Source organism: Pongo abelii, chromosome 8 (genome assembly GCF_028885655.2).
Source record: "Pongo abelii isolate AG06213 chromosome 8, NHGRI_mPonAbe1-v2.0_pri, whole genome shotgun sequence".
NCBI classification, from domain to species: Eukaryota; Metazoa; Chordata; class Mammalia; order Primates; family Hominidae; genus Pongo; species Pongo abelii.
This window is the reverse complement of record NC_071993.2, coordinates 59,961,969-59,980,950: the sequence shown is the minus strand read 5'-3', so window position 1 is coordinate 59,980,950 and position 18,982 is coordinate 59,961,969. Positions and strand designations below refer to the sequence as shown.

The 18,982-nt window shown below is 46.0% G+C and overlaps 2 protein-coding genes across 4 annotated transcripts in view; both read right to left on the bottom strand.

Moving 5' to 3' along the window:
* Window positions 1-581: 581 nt before the first annotated feature.
* On the bottom strand, window positions 582-4,213 carry LRIT2 (leucine rich repeat, Ig-like and transmembrane domains 2). Of its 2 annotated transcripts, XM_009245404.4 has the most exons (4): window positions 4,080-4,189; window positions 3,002-3,783; window positions 1,488-1,517; window positions 582-1,342 (listed from the first exon to the last, which is right to left on the bottom strand). In XM_009245404.4, the coding sequence occupies exons 1-4, from the start codon at window positions 4,187-4,189 to the stop codon at window positions 582-584; spliced, it is 1,683 nt and encodes a 560-aa protein (XP_009243679.4). The 2 variants fall into 2 exon arrangements, with proteins under 2 accessions (XP_009243679.4, XP_002820791.4); XM_002820745.5 differs by lacking the exon at window positions 1,488-1,517 and having other exon boundaries at window positions 4,080-4,213.
* Window positions 4,214-10,204: 5,991 nt separating this feature from the next.
* Window positions 10,205-18,982, bottom strand: part of LRIT1 (leucine rich repeat, Ig-like and transmembrane domains 1) — a 32,542-nt gene continuing 23,764 nt past the window's right edge. Inside the window, exons 2-4 of one of the 2 annotated variants that reach the window (XM_002820744.6) lie at window positions 15,914-16,380; window positions 12,751-13,056; window positions 10,205-11,585 (exon numbers count right to left, since the gene is read on the bottom strand). In XM_002820744.6, the coding sequence (XP_002820790.4) occupies window positions 10,609-11,585; window positions 12,751-13,056; window positions 15,914-16,380 (1,750 nt within the window). In that variant the 3' untranslated portion in view covers window positions 10,205-10,608. Of the gene's footprint in view, window positions 11,586-12,750; window positions 13,057-15,913; window positions 16,384-18,982 lie in introns of both variants that reach the window. The other variant, XM_054522342.2, reaches the window with a different exon arrangement.

Below are 18,982 nucleotides of genomic sequence, written 5' to 3'. Positions count from 1 at the left end.
ATTGGCAGTTTGTCATGAAGAGAGAGGGTCGTACTTTATAAACAATGAAAGACACAAGAATACTGCAAAACAGACATTCAAGGAAACGATGGAACTGGAACCTTTTTTGAATGGGGCTTCTGCCTCCTGCCAGATGTGGACTTTGGGTGTATCATTGAACTGTCCAGGCTGCAGTTTCTTCACCTATAAAAAGTGGGTAGAAGTCTACCTTCATTTACAGGATAATATATGTAAAATGTTATACATAGATGTTATGTATAAACATGTAAATGTTATAGGCTAAGTATATGCAGAGACTAATATTTAGTGATTTCTAATCACCATGTATAATAAAGTGATTAATTTGATAGGACAAATCTTCACTGACTTTAACTTTATGAAGATAATGACTATGTCCCCTTTATCATGAAGATAAAGACTCTGTTTCCCTTTTTACTCTTGAACCCCCTGTGTCAAGTTCAGTGCTTGGAACACAGTGGGTGCTCAATATATACTTGTTGGATAAATGGATGGAGCTACTGCAGAGGGTTGGTTTCAGAGGCTTGAAGCCCAAGCTGTTTTCACCCCATGGCCTGGGTTGTTCAGCTGTTGTCTTCTGTTCCTTCTTTCTCCTTGTCCCCCTCAGTGTCTATGTGCCCTTCACCATCATCACAGACAGCTGGATGTTCTCTAAAGGAGCCATCCCTGCACTGCGGGGCTGCAGGGGGGCAGCTGGGGTCTTTCCTGCGATGAAGACAGCAGCGCAGGACCCACTTGCTGCAGCTGCAGGGGCCCTGGGCTGCCCAGGCATAGGCGCCCACAGGCACTGCAAGCAGCACCACACACAGGACCACTGTGACATGCAGGAGGCGCTCACGTGCCTCTAGCCCACCAGCATCTCTGCCTGTTACAAAAGCTACACATTGGCCCTGGTGTGGAGGCTGGCCCTCTAGGCTGAGGCAGGCCTCATATTTTGTGCCAGGAAGCAGGTCATCCACAGCATAAGTATTGATTCCAGGGCCAATGTGAACCACCTCCTTCCTGAAGGCTTCATCCGATGCAATGTAGAGGGTGAACCACTCCTCCTTAGAGGTGTCAGCCACTGCAAGCCACTCCAGCAAAATCCCATGCACTGTCTGCTTGACAACCCGCAGGTCAACGTAGGCATTGCCCTCCGAGGGGATGGAAAGAGAATCAGGTGCATGTAGGGCCTGGGCAGGCTGGACATGGAGAGAGATTACAAGGGTGCTCTTGCCAATGGAGTTGGAGGCCATGCAGGTGTAATTACCGCTGTCTACCAGGTGGGCAGCAGGTATGGCCAGCTCCGACAGAGCAGTGTCTTCTCCAGTAGAAGATGTCAACACTGGGTGGAAAGAAAACAAAACAGCTGTGCATTTATCTGATAGACTGCTGGAAAGTGTCTAGCAATGCCAGTTTTGTTTTGTTTTGCTTGTTTTTTGTTATTGTTGTTGTTAAAAGATGGTGGTAACCTCTTATGAACCTCATACCTGGTGTCAGGTGTTTGTCTCCCAGCAATCGTGTAAGATAAGTAATTGATTTTTACACACAGGATATTGAGGATTGGAGCAATCCATCAACTTGCCCATAGTGAGAGTTGTTCAGAAGCAACAATTGATAGGGGACTCGGCTTTTCAATCTATGAAGACCATACTCTTTCAACTTCACTAACTGCACCCACCAAACCACCTTCGCCTTGCTGAGCCACGGCTTTCAGGAGAGTTCCTGCAACTATGTGATTGTGCGATATTATGAGCTTCAGGAAGTGCCTTCTTACCTTCCAGATGAACAGTTCCTCAGAGCCTGGAGCCACATGCCTGGGCTCCTATCGTTAATGGAGCTCCTATCCAGTGTGGTCCTGGGCAAGTTGCTTAAATTCTCTTGACAATTTTCTTATCAATAAAATGGGATGATAAGCAATCACCTACCTCATTAGTTTGAAAGTAAGTGTTCAGTAAGTCTTAGCTTATATTTTTACTGAGAGATTATATAACACGTTGCCAAACAGTGATTATAGAACACCACGAAAGACAACACCTGGATGCATTTCTTGGTTTTCAAAGAGGCTACAACAATAAATCCTATATTTTTCTTTCATCGATATTGAATGCCAAGACAATAAGGTATTATCAAAACAATATAAAATGTGAAAATTCAGTTAATTGGGTATTTTTTAAACCATCGAGAGTTTTGTCATAATGTATAACAAATACCTGGGCAAATGACTATATTTCCCAAGTTTTACCCAGCTATTCCTAGTTGTCTTCTAGACAGACAACAGAAGACAGGACACGAGGAATGTACAAAGTTTTTTCTTTTCAACTTTGGGATACCCCCAGGGAGGCCATCTCCGGCTTTGTCATATGCCCAATCCTACAGAGTAGCATTAAAGGTAATCCCAGCTGAGGTATGAAAACAGAGCAGAGGGTTCCAGGAAGGAAGAGGCAGGTTTGAATTCCAGCCCCAGGGCCCACAGAGGTCACTTCCTTTGCCTGGGTCCCAGTATTACAAATTCAAGCCAATAAGGTCTGAACAATTTTATGTCAATGTTATTTCAAACAAGCACCCCAGGTGATTCTGCTCAGGCAAGTTAAGGAAATAAGTAATAGATCATCTCTAGAATCAATCCTAGTCAAAAATTCTAGAATTCTAAAATACATAGTCCAGTGTTTTGCATCTAGAAGATTCCCAAAGACTATATCTGCTTATATAAAATTTTATAATATTTACATAAGATATTAAACGAGCCCTGAAATATGTATTTATATATGTGTATATGTTCTGTATGCAAAGAGATCTGTATGCAAACATCTAAAATAATGCCAATAGTGGAACACTACCTTGGAATCTTTTCTGTTCTAGTGAGCACAATTCAAGGCTATCCCAATCTTACTTGCACCCACCCTTCATGATTGACCCAGCTTTGAACCTCTCTAATGAGGATGGGTTTGCTACAGACCTCTCCATTCCCTCCAGATACACTGAGAGGGTGCATGTGGCTTACCATCAAATTCTCTCCACATAATCAGGGGATAAGTCCATGCAATGGATGGTGAGGGGCTGGCCTGTGCCAAGCATCGCAGAGTCACATTCTGTCCCACCCGGATGGTGACATTGGCACTGGGGGTTGAGATCTGTGGCTTCATGCAAGCGCTAAGCTCAGTTTCATGAAAAAGCTGCCCTGCCTTGGACAGAGGGCCCCGGCATATCAGGTAGGTATTCACCAGGATGACTGGGAGGGTAATGGACTTGACAAACTGGACAAGCCCCCTTAGGCGACAGTCACATACCCAGGGGTTGTCATGCAGGGCCACCACCAGGCTGGAGAGAATCTCAGCCCCACAGTCAGGCTGCCGGCGTTTCTGGTAGGCTGGCCAGTTCAGGAAGACACTCTTGGATACAACTGTAAGCCTATTAGAGGATAGGTCAAGGTAGGTCAGGTTGACCAAGAATTGAAGAGCCAGCTCAGGGAGTGCATCAATCTTGTTGCGTCTGAGATCCAAGACCCTCAGGAGAGGGGTGGCACGGAACGCTGTCCATGGTACTGAGCAGAGCTTGTTCCCCTCCAATCTCAGCTCCCTCAGTTCTGGCAGGTGTTCCAGGGCTCCTAGATGGATCACACTGATATTGTTAAAATTGAGCCAAAGGTATTCCAAGGTGCTCATGTTGATGAAAGACCCTTGGGGCATCTCAAATAAGGGTGAGTTTTCAATTCTCACTTGCTTGAACTCTTCAGGAAGTTTCCCAGGGATCTTTCCCAAGGAGATAGATGTGCACTGCAGAGTCCTGTACAAGAAACCAGAACAGCTTTAAGATAAACAGCAGGGGACTGGAAAGTGGGGTCAGGCTGATCCTGGCATTAGACATGTGAATCAGAGTAAAAATATTATTATTCATTGAAATAAAAGAGTTAGACTCATTTTGGTAAAAATGCACAATTCAGCAAAGTTCAGTCCCAACTAGAATGAGTCTCATAGAGATTTGCTGATTTCCTGCCAATTCTAAGCCTGCTTCCACTCCACATCATCCCCAAAGAAAACCCATTCCCCATAACCCTCTAACATCTGGCCAGCAGAGCGCACCTGCCAAAACTCTCCTCTGAGCAAGTGCATCCTGGCAGACAGAAAGGCTGAGCTGCGTGTGTATCCAGAAAGACCAGAACTAACAGGAAGTAATGAAAAACTGAAGCCATATTTCTCTGTAAGAAAATACGTTGTGAGTTTTGAATAAGTATCGCCCCAGCTTCCGAGTGGCAAATCCTATTATTGGTAATCCATGGTGATGTAAGTCGTACAGCAGCAGGAAAGCCCATGGGAGCTCTGAGGTCCGTTACAGCCCAGACCACAGGTTCAGTCAGAACAGAGGAAGGGGGATCAATGTCTCCTAACTAGGGTCAGGAAATTCAACATTTGTGTAATTCTTGAGTCTGAAAAGCAGACTCCAAGTCAAATGTCCAATTCCATACAGATTCTACATTTCTTAGTGTCTTAAAAAGAAGTCTGAGAAACAAGCAGGCAGTGCTATTCTGAGCACCACTGTTCAGGGGATGTGGCCAGAATCCATCTAATGCTTCATCATTTGCAGTTGATTCCTGAAACCTAGAATTTCCAATCATTTCCTCAAAGTGAAAATAGATGATGAGTAACAAAGTAATTCTGTGTTCATTCCCATCATTTGTTCTCTTCCCAACACCATGGGTGGTATAGTCATGCACCTACTGCATCAAGACAGCTGCTTCTGCAGCTTGGGTCACCAGTTTCAAATACAAGATGGTATTTTCTGATTAAACCAAAAGATTGTTTTCTTGGACTTCACAACCTTTCCTTAATACTGTGTATTTCACTTCATCAAAATGGGCAACCTACATTTTAAAAAGAGATATATACAATTTTATATGCTTGCTCTTTCGCTCTTCAGTTATTCCACAAATATTTACTGGTCATTTGCTTTAAGCTATATTCTTTCTCAATGAAAGGAACAGGGTTGAGGGCAAACCTGTTATAGACCTGTCCCAAGGAGTCTTCTCTCTTGTTTGTGCTTCTGACTCTTGATATCTTTGGAATGTAATTTAATCTCTGTGAGTCTTCTCTGCATAGTGAGAATATTAACAAATACCTCATAGTGTTTCCAGGAATTTATTTCTCATTATTTTTTAATTTTTGTATTTTTTCAGAGACAGGGTCTCACTCTGTTGCCCAGGCTGGTCTCAAACTTCTCAGCCTCCCAAGTAACTGGGATTACAGGTGCAAGCCATTGCATCCAGCCGTATTTTTAGAAAAGATTGAGATTATGTTAAATACAACACCTAGCACACAGTTGGTGCCCATTAATCCTCCTCCCACTAACAAACTCTTTAAGATCTGAAAAGTCTACATCCCTATTAACTAGGGCACTTCCAGTTGAATATTGAAATTCCATGAGTTCCTTTAAGACTCATGATATACATTGTACCCTACAAAAGGCCTCAGCAAAGAAAATCCGCTTAGCTAACCAGTGAGGGGGGAAATGGGTCACCAGCTAAGCTGATTACACTCCAGGCTTTCCATCCAAGCCAGATATATTTGCAGGAGTTTCCAAACAGTCTAACTCTAAAACCTGGGGGGACCACTGGGTTTGTCTGAAGGTAAAAATCCAAAACAAAGAGAGAGCCATCGGCACAAAGTTTATCATACATATGGCGATGTGCTGCCTAGATCCCCCTTCAAGGGATAAGTGGATGCTCAGCTGTGAGGAGTGCTTGCATGAGGTCATGTCCTTCCCAGGGCAGCCATATCCCACATTCAGTGACTGAGGGTGGTGAGGGCCTGGCCAGTTTGCCCTGATGGGGGAAAACTCTGATGAGCAATTATCACTCCAGAGTCTCCTACCAGCTTTGCTAAGGCTTTGTCAGGCTTGTTTCATGGAAATATGTGATTTAATTCATGACTATTCCAAACCATTAGTGGATTCCTTTCTCTCCCCTTACCCCAAAGGATAAATATCTTAACAGTCCTCCATTCCCCCACAATTTCCTCTCTGTCCATCTCATGCCAGCCTTTTCAAATGAATCCAGCTCCATCCAAATTTTCAGAAGTTTGCGGGAAGCTTGTGAAGCACACCCATTGGCATGCTATCTCTAAAATCATCTAGGGCACTTCTCTACTGGCCCCCACTCCTTTCCTGACCCCCTCATTCTCTGGTTTCCTTATCTGACATATGAACAGAGGGAGTGGCTCTCTTGGGAATTGAGGCAGGAGACCAGGACAATTGAATTTAGCATGGGTCAAGTTATTTATGTTAAACAACCTGTGGTTAAGTGTAGTCCCTAAACTCAAGAGACCCTAACAACAATGTCAAGAGGGTCTGGGAATATTACAACCCATCTTCCCTCCTGCAGGATGCTTTTCAGAACTAGGCTTTTAAAATTCTCCATAGAGACAGAGTCATGGGGGAGGAATTACTCTGTGCTTGTGAGATACTTAGATATAAATGGCTGCAGGGAGGCAGCTCCCTGGCTTGTCTTAATAGAATCTTAATAGGAGAGTGTCCTATCTATTCAATTGGAAAATGCCACTCACCTTCCCAATATTAGTAAAACACTGGGATACCTCAGACAGAGAACGGGGCATCCTATCAGGGAGCAGAAACGCTGTACTCCATTTCTCTAAAGCTAGGACTCATTCCCACCCCCATCCTCTGCTGCCAGCATGTCTGAGATGCTGCCTCAGCTACCCACGCTCTGAGGTATGCCTGTGGCAGACACACAAAAGACCTTTCCAAGCCTCCTTGAAATAGGTGGGCTACAAGACTCTTGATCTGGCTAAAGAAATGTTACAAGAAATGAGGTTTGAAAAGCCCTAACATGATCTTCCAATTTATCTTTTTCCTTGTTGTGGCAACCACTGACATTCCAAATGGTGGAGTCTTCCCAGCCATGTCCTTGAGTAAATAAGTGAAGCAGAGCCCTCCCTCCTTCTGTATTTCCCAAACTTAAGTAGAGTCTGTGGAACAGGAATACACTTTTCTGTGTTAAGCCATGGAAATTTGGGAATGGTTGCCTAAGCATAAATCTAACCTACCCTAACTACAATGCCCTTGTGAATAAACATGCTCAGGTACTTGTATGTTGATTTTTGCCTTTGTTAGATTACATGATAATTAAGACAAAAATTTCCAGCTCTTGTCCTCTAGCCAAACTGCTCACTGAATCCCTTGATTGATAGCCTAGGTTTGATAGCTCACATCCACTTTCCAGAGCACAATTTCTGTATTTGCCTTTTTGTACCCAGCAACTTCAACGGGCAAGTGACCTTGGACATATTCTCTGCTTAATCATGAGGAATATAACCATGTTGCAGTCATAAAAAGACATCATGAAGATGCTATGATTCCAACCAACCTCCAAACCAGGCTTCCAAGGCCAGCTATGCTGCAACCTCACCATGGCCCAAATTGGTCTTCAGCATTGGGAGGCCAGAAAGTCTTTTGCCAGGATACTCAGAGGGCATTCAATTTTCAGGGACTAACTCATAGTCATCAGACTCACATACTAAAAGACTAAGGTAAGCCAGACATCATTTTATTTTTTACAATAAGAATGTGTTTCTTCCCATGATTTGAATATTCATGAGCATAATCCAGGATGATTCTTCTCTACAAGAGCAAACCAGGGAAGACAGGATACACAAAGGAAGGTTGACAGATGAGTTTCGGGAGGCTTATCATCTTGGAGGCTGTATTAGTCCATTTTCACACTGCTGGTAAAGACATACCCAAGACTGGGTAATTTATAAAGAAAAAGAGGTTTAGTGGACTCACAGTTCCACATGGCTAGGGAGACCTCACAATCATGGCAGAAGGCAAGGAGGAGCAAAGGCATGTCTTACATGGCATCAGGCAAAAGGACCTGTGCAGGGGTACTTCCATTTATAAAACCATCAAATCTCATGAGACTTATTCATTACCACAAGAACAATATGGGGGAAACTGCCCCCATGATTCAATGATCTCCACCTGGCCCCACCCTTGATTTGTGGGGATTATTACCATTCAAGGTGAGATTTGGGTGGGGACACAGTCAAACCATATCAGAGGCCTTTCCATCCAGACCATGAAAATAGGTCCCAATAAACCACTGGATCATTGGCAAGATTGAATTCTCTCTCTCTCTCTCTCTTTCTGTCTCTGTTAACATCAGATAAATACTACAGATTTCTTGCTTTTAAATTCCTGATTTTTCTTCAAACAAGACTCAATAAAACTGGCTAAATGTTACTTGTCTTTAGGTCAATAACTGTCCCATCATGATTGGTTCAGACAATCATTTAAAGGCAACATCCTGATCACTTCAACGGATGACTGCTTTCATCTACTGCGTTTACATTTGTCCTAATTTTGGGGGTGTCTATCACTCTCATTTATCAAAGAGTCAGAATTGAGCCTTGGGTCTCCAAAACTCACCAGAAATACCTTTCTAAATTTTCATAAGGGGTAAACAAACTACAATCTCAGGGTCAAACCCCAACCTGTCGCCTGTTTCTGTAAAAAGTGTCTTATTGGAAGACATCCATACCCACTAATTTACATATTGTCTATGGCTGCTTTTGCATCCCATCAGCAGAGTTAAGTAGTAGCAACAGAGCCTAAAATATTTACTATTTGCTTTTCTTTACAGGAAAAAAGTTTGCTGGCTCCCAATTTACACAGTGTTTTGTCACCTTTCAACAAAACAGCCTCTCCTACCAATGCCTATGGTCCACAAGTTATAGTCAGGTGCACCCTCCAGGTGGTGGCAGAAGATATCCAAGAATGGAAATTCCATGCTCACGTGCATGGGTGCTCTCATGGTTCTGATCCCAGGTTTCAGTGATTTTTAAAAAGTTAATTTCTATAGTGAACCTGCTGTGGACCACATTGCAGGGATGGATACTGAATAAAGACCCTCAGCCTGATGAGAAAGTTGTCAAAGAACTGGATTCCGAAAGAGAATTCATCACTTCCTTGTATAAATCATTCACCTCTTTGGTCCTCGTCTGTAAATTCAAACAGCCCAGACTCCATAGTGGGTTGTCATAAGTATCAAATGTGAGAAAACTGAGTGAAATATGTTGTAAGGTCTTCTGTAAATGTGAGGGGAGTACAGTAACTTTAGGAAGCACTGCATTACACTGGTTTATATCTAATTAATCACATGACATAATACTTGCAAATACTTGGAGTCTCTTGCATAATACTAGCAAAACAATTTTCTTGGATCACTTGCTGTCCCAAAATTTCTTCAGTTGTTACCCAAAGGACTTGGCACAGGTACGCTGGATGCTCCTCATGCCAGAGATCAGCTCTATAAATAAGGAACAAATTGAGCCTTCTGCTGGGAACATTCACTTTCCCGAATGTACAGAGACAAAATCTCAGTGGTCTCCTAGCTCCAAGAAAAAGCGAACAGCAATTTTCCTTTGAAGTAACTTGATGAGCAACGAGGAAGGCTCCGAGACACCCTCAAGAACCCAGGTAGGTTTTGGTAAGAATCACAAAGGCTGCTGCATGGGGCAGAGGTGAATGTGCCAGACAGCAAAGAGTGTAATGAGGTCTCTTGGATCCCTCCAGCCTGACATTCTGAAAGCAAATGAGCAATATTCTCTTGGGCGTTGTCTCAAACTCTAGCATTTATCGAAAAATCAAATGATTGCCTCTAGGCAGAATAGCACCCAGAGAATAAATATTAGAATTCAGTGAGGGCACAGTGGGTTATGAGTGTAGTGTATGTGTTAGTGAGGATGGGTAACTACCAATATGGCTAATGCATAGAGAGATGGTGTGTGTGAGTGCCTATGAATTAGCATAAATGGAATCAAGGTGCAGTATAGGAGGATGGTAAGGACTTTTAACCGTGAATCCCAACTGTGCGGTCCAAATCTCAGAGCTACCTAAATTTGCCTAGCTGTGTAATCCTGGGCAATGCAGATTAAATCACTGTTCAGTGCATATTCCTTGCTCTACCATCACCTCCAGGGGAGAAATGTCCTTACTTGCCCCGTTAAACTTGGGTTTGGCCATGAGACTTGCTTTGGCAGATAGAATATGGACAGAAGTGGCAGTATGCCAATTCTGAACTAAGAACTTAACAGGCATTGCATGAACAATCATTCCTCTATTATCATTCAACCTCACCGTGAGAGAAACCTGCCCCAGGTACCCACTGCTACTCTCCAGCCCAGGCTCCAAATGAAACACACAGAGCAGAGCCACCCTAATCAACCCACAGGCCTGTCAGTGCGAAAATAAGTGTTCACTGCTATACATCACTAAGATTTTGCTTTCATTTGTTATACAGCAAAAGCTGACTGATACAGGCAAGTTTCTTAACCCCCCACCCCAGGGAAATGGAGAGAATAGTGGTGCCTGCTGCAAATGATTGTTACAAGAATTTAGCACTTAGAACACTTTCTAGCCTGTAGTAAGTGCTTAACAAGTGTTAGCAGTTGTTGCAGTAGCTGCTGCTGCTGTTGTTGTGTGTAAGTATCTAAGTAAGCAGGTACCCGAGCAGGTAAGAGTGGGTGATCATGTACTCAGGTGTCAGAGTTAAAGAAGGAGAGTGGGCAGGCAGGTGTGTGAGTTGTGGAGGCACGTCCCTCAGCAGAAGTACTCATTGATTCTCCTGCCCCCTTTGACTCCAAAGGCCTGAAAGTCCACACTGGAACGAGCTGAGAGAAGCCTGTCAGCCTCGCTGACACTGTGCCGGGACAGCTCCTCCAAGCGGTCCTCACTGTGGCCCAGTCTCTCTAGGTTGACGTAGGTAACTGTGGCCTCAGTGCAGTCCCTGTTGAAGCACTTTCGGCAGCGCTTCTGAAGAGCACCACAGCAGACAAGCAGTGTGAGAGGCAGGGCAATGACGATGGCCACACTGATCACCACCACATTGATGAGCTGCTGAGTGTTCTCAGCATCCACCACTTCGTTGGTGGAGAAGATAACACACTGCTCCTTCCGGGGCACCAGGCCCTGCACGCAGACACACGCCACATACTTGGTCTTGGGCAACAGCCCAGTGATGGTCACTCTGGTCTTCCCAGGCTGCACAATCACCCGCCGCATGCTGTGCTGCCCAAAGACCGCATAGAGGACACTGAAGGCAGTTGTGTTCTTAGCCTGGGGTGCCTTCCACACCAAGGACACGCTGTGGTAAGTGTCCCCCACCACCTTCACAGACCTCACCATTCGTGCCTCTGAGGGTCCCGCCCGCCCATCAGAGAGCTCTCCCAGGGCATCCATCTGGAAGGGCTCGAGGGTCAGCTCCTCCTTTGTGCTGGGCGCAGAGGGTCCAGTGGCCAGGACAGCGGGTTTGGGAATCTGGGGGACATGCCTGGCCACCAGCTTGTTGTTGTAAGCAGCAGCTTCCCCTCCACCACCTGTCCTTGCCCATAGTTCCCCTGGGCTCCCACTGTGTTCTGTGGAAGTCAGCGGCTCAGTGACAATCAGGGAGATAACAGTTTCAGAGGCTCCCAGGAAGTTCTTGGCTTGGCAGATGTAGTCTCCGGAGTCAAGGTGGGACACTGCAGGCAGGCCCAGCAGAGTCCAGCTCGTGCCATCACTGGAGACTTCCTGGTGCACTAGGAGGAAAACAGGCATATGTGGGAGAACGAATGGGCCCATCTGCCCCAAGCTGCCTTTCAGGGCCAAGTTCACAGCCCCAGGTGGTGCACACTCAGGTGTCATCGTAAGAAAACACTGGCAGTCATTCAACTTTTCTTAGACTAGCCAAGGGGATCAACATTACCTTGGGCTCAAATGTGGGGAGCCTCTGGAGCCCCAGGCTGAGGCAAAGCCTAAGAACGATGCCTTCTAAATCTGACAAGTTCACACTATGGGTTTTTTTGTTGTTGTTTGCTTTTTTCAGACAGTGTCTTGCTCTGTCACCCAGGCTGGAGTACAGCGGTGTGACCATGGCTCACTCCAGCCTGGAACCCCCAGGCTCAAGTGATCCTCCTACCTCAGCTCCTGAGTAGCTGGGACCACAGGCACATGCCACCATGCCCAGCAATTTTTTTTTTTTTTTTTTTTTAAGACAAGATCTCACTATGGTGCCCATGCTGGTAACTCCTAGACTCCAGCAATCCTCCTGCCTCAGCCTCCCAAAGTGCTAGGATTGGGTGTGAGCCCCCAGCCAACCCACTATGTTCTTAAGGGCCCTGGAATTTTGCAAAGGTGATCAGCTAGATTGTGCTGGAACCCCAGCTTCTCCATGTATGAGCTGTGTAATGTAGCATTTAGCCTCTCAGAGCCTCAGTTTACTTATATGCAAAATAAGAAGGAAAATTGGGTTGCTCTTTGAAGTTCAATGTCGTTATGTGCATAATACACTTAGCACTGTGCTAGACCCACATGAAGAGCTCGATAGATGGTAGCTCACATCATTAATTACTCCAGGTAATTCTGGTTTAATATTAACAACTGGGAAACTTATTATAAATATTAATACACTAAAAGAGGATCTTCCACCAAAAAGTCAGCTTTTTTGTTCTCTCAGGGTGGGCCCCCAGTCTCTATAGAGTGTCTGATGGGATATGATAGGACAGGTCAAAAGCCACTGTCATTGTTGAATCTGCTGTCACAGTGACTTGCCTCTGAGAAGCCCCCGTCAAACTCAACTCAGACAGATGGAAGCCCAGCTTTGCTTAGACAACTTCCCTCTGGCCCTGCCAAATCCCCATTCAGGGCACTGCTTTGCCCTCCTCAGTCTGGGGTCTCAGTGCAGCATCCCTGTAGCTCACATACCTGTACCATTAAGGGGCCTGCCATTGGCCCTCCTCCAGCTCATCTCGGGCCCAGGGACTCCAGTAGCTCCACAGCGTAGCAATGCTGTGCCACCCAAAAGGGACCTGATGCTGGCCACTCCTGGATGGAGCTCTGGGCCCTGGCACTTCCTCAGTTCAAGCTGGCTGAAGGCCACTCCGGCCAGGCTACGTGGGCTGGCACATCTCAGTTCGGTCTCAATGAAGGCCAAGTTTGGGGCCCAGCCATCCAAAAGATGAACCAGGTCATAGAGTCGGCAGTCACATGCCCAGGGGTTGTCCTGTAGCCCTGCAGGGGTAAAAAAGAAGACAAGATATTCAGATAGATATTCAAGGTCCTCAGACCCAGCACCCCTTCCCCTCTGGAAGGACAGGCAGGTCCTCATTCAGAGTCAGCAGAACTCGCCTCTGGACCCAGCTCCTTGCCTTGCTAGTAGTACGACCCGAAATTTGATTTTTTTGTGTTAAATAATAGCATTACTTTCTTTTCAGGGTTGCTTTAAACATAATTAAAAAAAATCATATTAAGTACTGGGTAGATATACAGCATACTGACAAAACCGGCAATTACTGTTGCCATTCTCGGACTGATCTTTTTAGGCCACTGGCCAGGCAGTATTTCCACAATAATTGCAATATGACAAAATCCATTTCTAGAAATGCATCAGTGACCCCTGATCCTTGATGCCAGTTCTCCCAGTATAAATGGTATTTTCAGCATCATACTGGCAATGAAGGTGGCTGCTCTGAGCCATGGTCCCTTTGACATAGGCTCAAGTGGGCGTAAACGGCAGGGTGAAAGGGCCAGAAAATCAAATCCTAGGCTATGTCCCCTACTGTCTTTACTCTAAAACTGAACGTTCTTACAGAGCCGAAAGCAGATCACTGTACCCACTCTGTCAAAGAACATTGTAGAGATGGAGGGGTACCATGTGCATATAAATGAGGGGTACTATGTGTCCTCAATTCTAAGGCACAATTCCTTCTTATAGGGTTACATTACTGAAATGCAAGATAAATGCACTTGATATGATGTCCTTTTAGTCCCCAAAGACTTATTGAATTTAATAGTATATCTAATAATCAATGATATCTTATACATTCACATAGATATATTTAATACATGTGTCAAAGGGTTGGGGTGGGTGCATTCAGATCTGACTGTATACTCATGTCTCTCAGGTCTCTTTGAGCACAACCCACGGGTGCCAGTTCCTTTTCCCACCTCCCCCTCACCCCATCTCACCAGTGGTTGCTGCCTTGCATCATTGGTTAAATGCACTTAATGATACATCTGCAACCCAAGATTCATCAATGCCTGGCTCCAGTGGTGAGCTACCTGGCTTTCGTTTTATCACAATAGGGCCAGAAAGAATGAATGTAAAAGGCAAAGTTAAACAACAGTGAAACTTTCACTTGCCAGACTGGCAAAAGTTAAACATTTTGACTATTTTAATTGTTAGTTCCATGAGTGTATACGTTTTCATCTCTTTTGTTCTCTACTGTATTCCCAGCACCTAGAATTGGAAGGCATTCAGAAATATGGAGTCTCACTCATTGCCCAGGCTGGAATGCAGTGGAGCAACCTCGGCTCACTGCAACCTCCGCCTTCTGGGTTCAAGTGATTCTCCTGCCTCAGCCTCCCAAGTAAGTGGGATTACAGGTGCCCACCACCACATCCAGCTAATTTTTGTATTTTTAGTAGAGACAGAGTTTCACCATATTGGCCAGGCTGGTCTCAAACTCCTGACCGCAAGTGATCCACCCATCTCGGCCTCTCAAAGTGCTGGGATTACAGGTGTTAGCCCCCTTACCTGGCCCAGATGGGTTTTTAAATGTCTAATACGCACACTCTGTGACCTAATAACTCCACTTCTCAGTTCCTATCCTAGAGAAACATTGATGTACACAAGAATGTATTGCCGGCCGGGTGCGGTGGCTCACGCCTGTAATCCCAGCACTTTGGGAGGCTGAGGCGGGCGGATCACAAGGGCAGGAGATCGATACCATCCTGGCTAACATAGTGAAACCCCGTCTCTACTAAATATACCAAACATTAGCCAGGCGTGGTGGCGGGCGCCTGTAGTCCCAGCTACTCGGGAGGTTGAGGCAGGAGAATGGTGTGAACCCGGGAGGCGGAGCTTGCAGTGAGCCAAGATCGCGCCACTGGACTCCATCCTGGGCGACAGAGCGAGACTCCGTCTCAAAAAAAAAAAAAAAGAAAAAAAAGAATGTATTGCCAAGAATGTTCTCTGTTGCATCATAGGTGTTAACAAAATAATGGAAACAATGTAAAAGTCCGTTAAAGGGGGAATGGCTAAATAAACTATGGTATAAATATGTTTATAACATAGTGCAGATATAGTATACTACAGAATATTGTGCAGTAGTTTTAAAAATAAACTTGATCCATTTGTAGTAATTTAGAAAGATCTACAAGATATAGTGTTGGGTCAAAAAGTTAGCGTTGGTTAGTATGTATGACAAAATTTTATGTAAAACACAGACATAACTTTTCTGAATCCATGTATGTACGTGTATATATGTATACACATATGCACATGAAATGTATCTGAACAGATAGGGGGCTTGCATATAAATATGATAATAGTAACTACTTTGGGGAAGGGGTTGGAATAGGGAGAGAGGACAGAGGGTCTTTAACCTCTTCTGCAATATTTTAAACATTTGTATTTATTCATGTATGAGTTGTATAATTCAAATCAATTTTCCAGAATGAATTATGCCCCTTCCGTCATTCTCAGGACCAGGCAGTTGCCTTGGGCAGGAAAGGAGATCTAGTTCACATGGTAAGCTGTTGGTTTGTTAAGAACAGGAAGGAACCGAAGAAATAGCAGGTCCAGCTGGTGTAGTGTACAAACCCATTCAGCTCTGAGTTGGGAAATTGAGTCTCAAGGGCCTTCTCCTGGTTGTCTGACCTGGAAAGACCTCTCTTATGACTGGGATATGAACTGCCACAGTCTGGCTTGTGGATTGAGCTCCTAAACCCGCCGCTCTTGTGGATCCCACTGTCTTTGCTCAAACCTGGAAGAAAGGTATGATTTCAATTTTCCAAATAAAGAATCGAAACTCAGGGAAGCGTGGTAACTTGCCTAAGACCCCAGGTGAAGATTGCCGCCTCTTACCTAGGACCAGCCTGGGGTGGTGGCCGGGAGGAAAGATACCGGTCTTCAGGTGAGCCCAGGAGACGATCAGCTCCTGCGGGAGCCTCATCAGCTGGTTGCTGGAGAAGTCAAGGAAGGTGAGGTTCTCCAGGAAGCGCGCGGCCTCAGGGGGCACAGCCGAGAGGCGGTTGGCCTGCAGGTCCAGCAGCCGCAGCTGGGGGGCGTCCCTGAGCGCGGCCCAGGGGAAGGCGGCCAGGCGGTTCCCGGGCAGCCGCAGCTCCCGCAGGCGTCGCAGGCCCCGCAGCATGAGGGCGTTGAGCTCGCTGAGGGCGTTGTAAGGCAGCCACAGCTGCTCCAGGCGGCCCAGGGGCCTGAAGGCCTCGCCAGGAACCCTGCGTATGGCCGTCCGTTCCAGGCGCAGTCTGGAGGTGTCCGGGGGGATGGACGCCGGGGGCAGGGTCATGTCGGGGTCGTTGCACGCTACTGTCCTGCTGGCAGAAATGAGGGATAGTTGAGCAAGGATCCTGCCGGGTCTGGGATCTCCCACTGCTACCTGCCTTCGCGAGGCCTCCAGTTCTGCCTGTTATCACCGGACACCCAACACCAGAGTCCAAGCCATGACGAGGACCTGGAGAGGGGCCCGGAGCAAGCAGCCCCACTTTTCCCTTTGCAGAGGTCTTGCTCTCAGAGCCTTTCACGAGGGTCCCAGGGAGGTGATTTGGTCTTCACGGTCCTGCAAGACCCCACCCTTACACTGTTACGACCCATAACAGCCCGCAGCACCCACAGTGCACTAAGAATGAACAGCATTAATAAACCCCATGATCACGTTGTGCACTGTTGCTTGGCAAATATGTGTTAAAAGTGTTCGTTTGGCCGGGCACAGTGGCTCACGCCTGTAATCCCAGCACTTTTGGAGGTGGAGGCCGGTGGATCACCTGAGGTCAGGAGTTCAAGACTAGCCTGACCAATATGGTGAAACCTTGTCTCTACTAAAAAATACAAAAGTTAGCCAGACATGGTGGTGCACGCCTGTAGTCCCAGCTACTCGGGAGGCTGAGGCGGGACAATCGCTTGAACCTGGGAGGCAGAGGTTGCAGTGAGCCGAGATCACCCCACTGCACTCCATCCTGGGTGACAGAGCAAGACTCTGTCTCAAAAAAAAAAAAAAGAAAAAAAAAGTGTTCGTTTGTTAAATTATACCTGAATTTTTGTAACTGTTTTGGTTTATCATTTAACAAAAAATATACCAAGGACATCAAAAATGAAAGCACCTCAAGTCTCTCCCACCTCTGGGGAGCCATGCAATGATCAAGGTGTTTAAGAGCTAGGATTTGGCAGCCCCAAAGCTGGATTCACACCTGGCCTCTTTGATTGCTGGCTGTGTGTCCTTGAGTACATTAGGTAACCTCTCTTTTCCTCAGTTTTGCCATCAAATAGACTCCACAAGATGGTTATGGGGTTTAAATGAGGTAATGCATGTAGAAGCCCAGCACATTGCCTGCCACCCTGCATGAGCCCAAGGGTATGGATCACTGTCATCAATGTTTGCATCTCAGCACTGCAAGTAGATCGGGTCAGTCTTATCAGCTCTTCTACCCAAACCACGACTTCTTAAATCTTATTCTATTAAGTTTGAGACTAAAGCAGAGGATAGAGAGATAATAGGAGGCAGTCCCTGCCCTCAAGGAGCCTACGTTTCAGGGCTATGTTTTATACTACGTAAACCAAAAATAAAATCCTAAGCCCCCCAACCACTGAACAGGCCCGTCTAAGGGAGGTTGTTCTCTTGTAATAGCATAACCTACTGGTCATATCAGGCTTTCCTGGAGGTGCACACACATATCACCAGCATCCCTCAGCATAACTCATATACTCCACTTAAAGGCAGCTGGGCTGGGCTTGTTTTTTCTTGTAAACAGTGTCCACAAACAGCACGGATATTCTTACTCCTTTTGAGCAAATATACATGGAACTCCTACTAAGTGATGGGCAATTCAGAAGAGAATCAGCCTCATAGCCCCTGTCTCCATACAGTGTGTAATCTAGCTCAGGAAGAAAGAGCATTTACAGCAATGATATTTCCAGATACTAAAATAGGTTTGGGCAGGTGTGATAGCTCATGCTTATAGTCCCAGCTACTCAGAAGGCTGAGATGGGAAGGTGGCTTGAGCCTAGGAGTTGGAAGCTACAGTGAGCTATGATTGTACCACTGCACTCCAGCCTGGGCAACAGAGCAACACCCTGTCTCAAAAAAAGTAATACAGGTTTGGGTATTGCAAGGAGGAAGGTCTGGATGTAGGTGAGAGAAAGACAGGTGATTGGAAAACTTATCTTGGACGGGAGAGAAAACGGTAAAAGGGGGATTTAAAGGAAACCATAAGAACCCAATGCAAGCCTACATCACAGCTCAAACCTACAGCACAACTCAAACCTCCAGCACAACTCCTGGTGGGGTTAAAACCAGAGGCAAACTGGGACAAACAGCATGGGCACAAATCCATTCAGGTGCACAGCCCAGCTCCTCCCAGGCAACCCCAGTGCCCACAGGCACACACTTCACGATACAACAACTCAGACATAAAGGCTGGGCTCTCTGAGAGGCCCAGATTAGAGAGGGATCTGAGGAAGGCTTCTGAGATGCAGAAGGAGCTTTGGTCTAACTGCACAGTCTGTGCCCATAGCCACAGGGGACCTCAGGGCCTGCTACCACCTTTCATGGCCTCATAGGACCCTCCATGCAGATGGGCTGGTGCATGGTCAGGCAGGTAGAACCAAGAGCTCTGGCTTCAGAGGAGGGAATGCCCACTGACTTACATTAGTGGTCCTAGAAACTCATTTTCCATCTTAAGGCTAACTCTGCTGCCTGGAACTTATCACTGGTCCCTGCCCATGGCAGCATCACCAGATAAGTGTTCTGAAAACTGAATCAGAATGCCTGAGTTCCAGGACCGGTTTCATCAATGATGCTGTGTGGCTTTCAGCCCTATGCCTTCTACGGGTGGTGGGAGGCTTTTTGTCACTCCAGTGACACTGTCCAGGCTGGAAACAGCAGCCTGTTCAGGGCTCAGCCTGGCTTCTCTTGGGGAC

Bases quoted from the DNA above. Each gene is read 5' to 3' on its own strand.
- LRIT2 (XM_009245404.4), bottom strand. From the start codon at position 4,189: ATGGCTTCAGTTTTTCATTACTTCCTGTTAGTTCTGGTCTTTCTGGAT. The intron at 3,784-4,079 runs GTGCGCTCTGCT...TTTCTTGTACAG, and splicing joins TCAGAGGAGAGTTTTGGCAG to GACTCTGCAGTGCACATCTA. The intron at 1,518-3,001 runs GTAAGCCACATG...CTTATCTTACAC, and splicing joins TATGTGGAGAGAATTTGATG to GATTGCTGGGAGACAAACAC.